Genomic DNA, 6,617 nt, shown 5'->3' on the forward strand with positions numbered 1-6,617 from the left:
GGTCTGTCTCCTGAGGCCCCTCCCAGCTGCACTGACTGCTCTACATAGGAATGTACAGGTCTGTCTCCTGAGGCTCCTCCCAGCTGCACTGACTGCTCTGCATAGCAATGTACAGGTCCGACTCCCGAGCCCCTCCCAGCTGCACTGACTGCTCTGCATAGCAATGTACAGGTCTGCCTCCCGAGCCCCTCCCAGCTGCACTGACTGCTCTGCATAGGAATGTACAGGTCCGCCTCCTGAGCCCCCTCCCAGCTGCACTGACAGCTCTGCATAGCAATGTACCGGTCCGCCTCCCGAGCCCCCTCCCAGCTGCACTGACTGCTCTACATAGCAATGTACAGGTCCGCCTCCCGAGCCCCCTCCCAGCTGCACTGACTGCTCTGCATAGCAATGTACAGGTCCGCCTCCCGAGCCCCTCCCCGCTGCACTGACTGCTCTGCATAGCAATGTACAGGTCCGCCTCCCGAGCCCCTCCCAGCTGCACTGACTGCCCTGCATAGCAATATACAGGTCTGCCTCCTGGGCCTCCTGTCACAGAGCCCCTGGTGGCCAGACCACAAATTGCCTTCCAATCGGTTTCAGCACACAGACCATGCAAGCTGTGGTCGCGATGTTTGCGCAGAAACCGACGGAATTTGGGCAGCAGCCCGACCAGGAGGGAGCCTGTGAGGTACGGTAATTACAACTTACATACTATTTCAGGGTATAACTGCCACCACTTCTGCTTTCCTGGGCCAGAAGCACCCACTGATTAGCTATTTCTAGACCTGCAAATAAAACAGTTAAACACACTCTATCCTGTCTAGCTAGCCACAGCACAATCGTAGCGTCTCTTCAGAAGTCTGGGTTCAGTTCTGTGTATAGCTGAATAATAGGGTATAAACACAGGACGTTTGAACGTTGTTTATTACATATGCAATATGAGTAATTAATATATGCAGAAAATTATTGAGACATGAGATAACACAGTATGAAAATAAAGGGGAGAAAAAACGGATACTTAAAGTTCATGGAGAGATGTCCTTTTGTGGGAAAATCATAAAGTTCTTGGTTTCAATTTCAGCAAAGTTCTTTTGTTTCAGATCAGAGCAAAGTCCAAACAAGATGGCCGCTAGCCATGTGTCCTCTGGCTGGCAGCTGACAGGCTCTCATACAGATGGAATTTGGAGGACTGAAGTCCGCCTGCCGGCCATGTGCTTTTGATGAAGCTGGCTTGGGGGTGTGGCAATGCCCGCCCTCTCTGAATTACCAACCCATGACAGTTCATTCTCTCTGAGAGAGATTTGAGGTTTAAACTTATAAAATGCCGTAACGCATGGACGATACATGTCATATTTAGGTGGATAGCAGATTCCTAATTCACAGAAAATACCGATTAATATGACATCAGACATGACTAAGGCAGCGGGTCATGTTCCTGAGAAGATTCATACCGCAATAACTGGACGAGATATTGCCATGAATGTTATATCAGCGCATTGGGCAGACTTTAACGAATAAGACTATATGAATTTTATAGCTGTGCGATATACGGTCTCCATATAATAGGTAAGAAACCATACATCACATGCATTCATATCTGTCCTTATCGGTGCCACTCCGGCTGGCTTTCTCATGGCCCCCCTGGGAAGCCAGCTTCCTGGCTCTTTTCATGGAGCCATTTGGCTGTGGGGGGAATGGGCTGGTCCCTGCAGGGAATCTGGCCACGTGCGACATTCCTGAGGGGTGAGGGGAATGCTTTGCTCACAGGGGGACAGATCTCTGGTTTTAAAAAAACACACAGAAGTCATTTTCTAATTGCTTGCACGACTGGCGAATCTGACCAAGAAATCGGAAAAATTGACGGCGAATCTTCCAGATTCGCTTACGTTCCTCCCGGCTTTTACAGGGATTATCTCAGCTAAGACCAAACCTCCCATCTGTTCCTAGTCAGAGGGAGATTACACATCACATCTCGGTTTAACGATTTGTGTCGCAAACCGACCGCGATTGCGTTTTGGCCGACTGGGCGTCGCCTGGCGTCACACCTCCTCCCAGCTGCACTGACTGCTCTGCATAGGAATGTACAGGTCCGCCTCCCAAGCCCCTCCCAGCTGCACTGACTGCTCTGCACAGCAATGTACAGGTCCACCTCCCGAGCCCCCTCCAAGCTGCACTGACTGCTCTGCAAAGCAATGTACAGGTCCGCCTCCCGAGCCCACTCCCAGCTGCACTGACTGCTCTGCATAGCAATGTACAGGTCCGCCTCCCGAGCCCCCTCCCAGCTGCACTGACTGCTCTGCATAGCAATGTACAGGTCCGCCTCCCGAGCCCCTCCCAGCTGCACTGACTGCTCTGCATAGCAATGTAGGTCCGCCTCCCGAGCCCCCTCCCAGCTGCACTGACTGCTCTGCATAGCAATGTACAGGTCCGCCTCCCGAGCCCCCTCCCAGCTGCACTGACTGCTCTGCATAGCAATGTACAGGTCCGCCTCCCGAGCCCCCTCCCAGCTGCACTGACTGCTCTGCATAGCAATGTAGGTCCGCCTCCCGAGCCCCCTCCCAGCTACACTGACTGCTCTGCATAGGAATGTACAGGTCCGCCTACTGGGCCTCCTCCCAGCTGCACTGACTGCTCTGCATAGCAATGTACAGGTCCGCCTCCCGAGCCCCTCCCAGCTGCACTGACTGCTCTGCATAGCAATGTAGGTCCGCCTCCCGAGCCCCCTCCCAGCTGCACTGACTGCTCTGCATAGCAATGTACAGGTCCGCCTCCCGAGCCCCCTCCCAGCTGCACTGACTGCTCTGCATAGCAATGTACAGGTCCGCCTCCCGAGCCCCCTCCCAGCTGCACTGACTGCTCTGCATAGCAATGTACAGGTCCGCCTCCCGAGCCCCTCCCAGCTGCACTGACTGCTCTGCATAGCAATGTACAGGTCCGCCTCCCAAGCCCCTCCCAGCTGCACTGACTGCTCTGCATAGCAATGTACAGGTCCGCCTCCCGAGCCCCCTCCCAGCTGCACTGACTGCTCTGCATAGCAATGTACAGGTCCGCCTCCCGAGCCCCTCCCAGCTGCACTGACTGCTCTGCATAGTAATGTACAGGTCCGCCTCCCAAGCCCCTCCCAGCTGCACTGACTGCTCTGCATAGCAATGTACAGGTCCGCCTCCCAAGCCCCTCCCAGCTGCACTGACTGCTCTGCATAGCAATGTACAGGTCCGCCTCCCGAGCCCCTCCCAGCTGCACTGACTGCTCTGCATAGCAATGTACAGGTCCGCCTCCCAAGCCCCTCCCAGCTGCACTGACTGCTCTGCATAGCAATGTACAGGTCCGCCTCCCGAGCCCCCTCCCAGCTGCACTGACTGCTCTGCATAGCAATGTACAGGTTCGCCTCCCGAGCCCCTCCCAGCTGCACTGACTGCTCTGCATAGTAATGTACAGGTCCGCCTCCCAAGCCCCTCCCAGCTGCACTGACTGCTCTGCATAGCAATGTACAGGTCCGCCTCCCAAGCCCCTCCCAGCTGCACTGACTGCTCTGCATAGCAATGTACAGGTCCGCCTCCCGAGCCCCTCCCAGCTGCACTGACTGCTCTGCATAGTAATGTACAGGTCCGCCTCCCAAGCCCCTCCCAGCTGCACTGACTGCTCTGCATAGCAATGTACAGGTCCGCCTCCCAAGCCCCTCCCAGCTGCACTGACTGCTCTGCATAGCAATGTACAGGTCCGCCTCCCGAGCCCCTCCCAGCTGCACTGACTGCTCTGCATAGTAATGTACAGGTCCGCCTCCCAAGCCCCTCCCAGCTGCACTGACTGCTCTGCATAGCAATGTACAGGTCCGCCTCCCAAGCCCCTTCCAGCTGCACTGACTGCTCTGCATAGCAATGTACAGGTCCGCCTCCCAAGCCCCTCCTAGCTGCACTGACTGGTCTGCAAGTGGGTCGGCACCACCAAATGTATCAAAAAGCTCTTTTAATGAACCATAACACAGCAGTGACAGACGCTGTTTCGGGCTGACAAGCCCTTCCTCAAACTGCACACAAAACACATATCCTGATACCATATATATACACCCAGTGGGCGGGTACACCGGTGGACCTGATGGGGAACTGAGAATAGTATAAAATCCGGCTTGTAACTTACCACCTGTTAGCAAAGTCGCTGTGCGCCAAATGAGAGCCTCTCCCAGCGCCTTCACGCTGTCATGGACCAATCAGAGCGGCTAAAGGCCGCCAGCCAATCACAAGCGTAGAATAGCGCTGGTCTGCGCAACGTCACACTATCATGGACCAATCAGAGCGGCTATAAGCCGCCAGCCAATCATAAGCGTGAAACAGCGCAGGCCTGCGTGACGTCACACTATCATGGACGAATCAGAGTGGCTATAAGCCGCCAGCCAATCATAAGCGTGAAACAGCGCAGGCCTGCGTGACGTCACACTATCATGGACCAATCAGAGTGGCTATAAGCCGCCAGCCAATCATAAGCGTGAAACAGCGCAGGCCTGCGCAACGTCACACTATCATGGACCAATCAGAGCGGCTATAAGCCGCCAGCCAATCATAAGCGTGAAACAGCGCAGGCCTGCGTGACGTCACACTATCATGGACCAATCAGAGTGGCTATAAGCCGCCAGCCAATCATAAGCGTGAAACAGCGCAGGCCTGCGTGACGTCACACTATCATGGACGAATCAGAGTGGCTATAAGCCGCCAGCCAATCATAAGCGTGAAACAGCGCAGGCCTGCGTGACGTCACACTATCATGGACGAATCAGAGCGGCTATAAGCCGCCAGCCAATCATAAGCGTGAAACAGCGCAGGCCTGCGTGACGTCACACTATCATGGACCAATCAGAGCGGCTATAAGCCGCCAGCCAATCATAAGCGTGAAACAGCGCAGGCCTGCGCAACGTCACACTATCATGGACCAATCAGAGCGGCTATAAGCCGCCAGCCAATCATAAGCGTGAAACAGCGCAGGCCTGCGTGACGTCACACTATCATGGACCAATCAGAGTGGCTATAAGCCGCCAGCCAATCATAAGCGTGAAACAGCGCAGGCCTGCGTGACGTCACACTATCATGGACGAATCAGAGTGGCTATAAGCCGCCAGCCAATCATAAGCGTGAAACAGCGCAGGCCTGCGTGACGTCACACTATCATGGACCAATCAAAGTGGCTATAAGCCGCCAGCCAATCACAAGCGTGAAACAGCGCAGGCCTGCGTGACGTCACGGTTCCTTACCGTGCGTACATGCTACCGCAACAGTCATTGGCCCGCTTGGTGTCATGGCAACCAAACTCAACAGCAGAAAACTCCGCCTCACGTGTGTTACAAGCCTAATGCAGCAGCGCTCAACCAATATCACATTCCAATCTTAAAGGCATACAACCAGTGACATGGTGAGCTGAAACAGCTCAAAAAACCAAATAAGCGCTTGCAGCAAATAAAATTAAAAATGAAAATACTTACAGTTCCCCATGTATAGGTCGGCTCAGTGCATCAATATAAAATCAGATAAAGAGCACCTATAGAGACATAATTTAAACATAGATGTATGAAACACAGCATAACAGACATCCCCCCACTTAAATGCAGAAGCTAAAATCATATTCTTTGTTGAGGCCACCCAAACCCAAAGTACCCAACCATCGGATCCAGTATGCTTCCTTACGAAGCAAGGCTTTTTCCCTACTCCCTACCCTGTACCCCGCTGGGATCCCATCAATCACTGTGACCCTTAGTTGAGAAACAGTATGTCTATGACTGTGAAAATGTTCAGCCACAGACAGAGTACACTGGCGATTGCGTATATTAGATTTATGTGACGCAATACGATCTTTCAATCGTTGAGTCGTCATACCTATATACGACAAGCCACAAGGGCACTTTAACATGTATACTACATATGACGAATCACAACTATACAAACCATTGATGTTCAAAGGAGTACATAGGGAGGGATGTGAGAACGTTTTGCCTCTAATAACATTGTTACTCATATGGCAACAGAGGCATGGATACATGCCACGTCGCCCCTCACTGGCACGTGCCGCCCTGCGCGCCATAATTTTATCGCGCACCGTCGGGGCCCGTTTGAAAGACATAAGGGGTGGGTATCGGAACTCAGGGATAGTGGGTAACCCGTCGCGCAGAACATGACAATGTTTGCGGATACTATGGGTGATTGCCTCACTGCAAACATTGTATGTGGAGACAAAAGGCACCCTAGGCCCCATGCCCCTTGTACTCCTCCTACTCCTTGGCCTAAAACAGCGTTCTGGATAGCCTCGTGCCCTGAATTTATCCACCATCTCGCGCTCACGCATCTCACGAGTTGGCTCATTACTGACAATCCTAGTCACTCTCGAGAGTTGACTAAATGGAATACTCTCCTTGGTGCCCACGGGGTGGAAGCTGCCATAGTGAAGTACTGAATTACAATCAGTTTTCTTCACATGCAGATCCGTCTCCACCCCCGTGTCACCAATGGAGACCGAGACGTCCAAAAATGGAACCCTGCTAGCGTCAGAATGGGTCGTGAGACGCACGTTTCCGCAAGAACCGTGGTATTGAGACACGAGCAAGTGTCAGTGCAGCTGGGAGGGGCTCAGGAGGCGGACTGCTCTGCATAGCA

The 6,617-nt window shown here is 53.4% G+C and overlaps 1 protein-coding gene across 1 annotated transcript in view; it reads right to left on the bottom strand.

Annotated features, from left to right (window-relative positions):
• LOC137562121 (retinol dehydrogenase 12-like) overlaps nucleotides 1–1,121 on the bottom strand; it is a 171,278-nt gene extending 170,157 nt beyond the window's left edge. Inside the window, exon 1 of the mRNA XM_068273462.1 lies at nucleotides 1,001–1,121. Coding sequence (XP_068129563.1) covers nucleotides 1,001–1,011 — 11 coding nt within the window. The 5' untranslated portion in view covers nucleotides 1,012–1,121. The remainder of the gene's footprint in view (nucleotides 1–1,000) is intronic.
• Nucleotides 1,122–6,617: the final 5,496 nt, after the last annotated feature.

Source organism: Hyperolius riggenbachi, chromosome 1 (assembly GCF_040937935.1).
Source record: "Hyperolius riggenbachi isolate aHypRig1 chromosome 1, aHypRig1.pri, whole genome shotgun sequence".
In the NCBI taxonomy this organism is placed as follows: Eukaryota; Metazoa; Chordata; class Amphibia; order Anura; family Hyperoliidae; genus Hyperolius; species Hyperolius riggenbachi.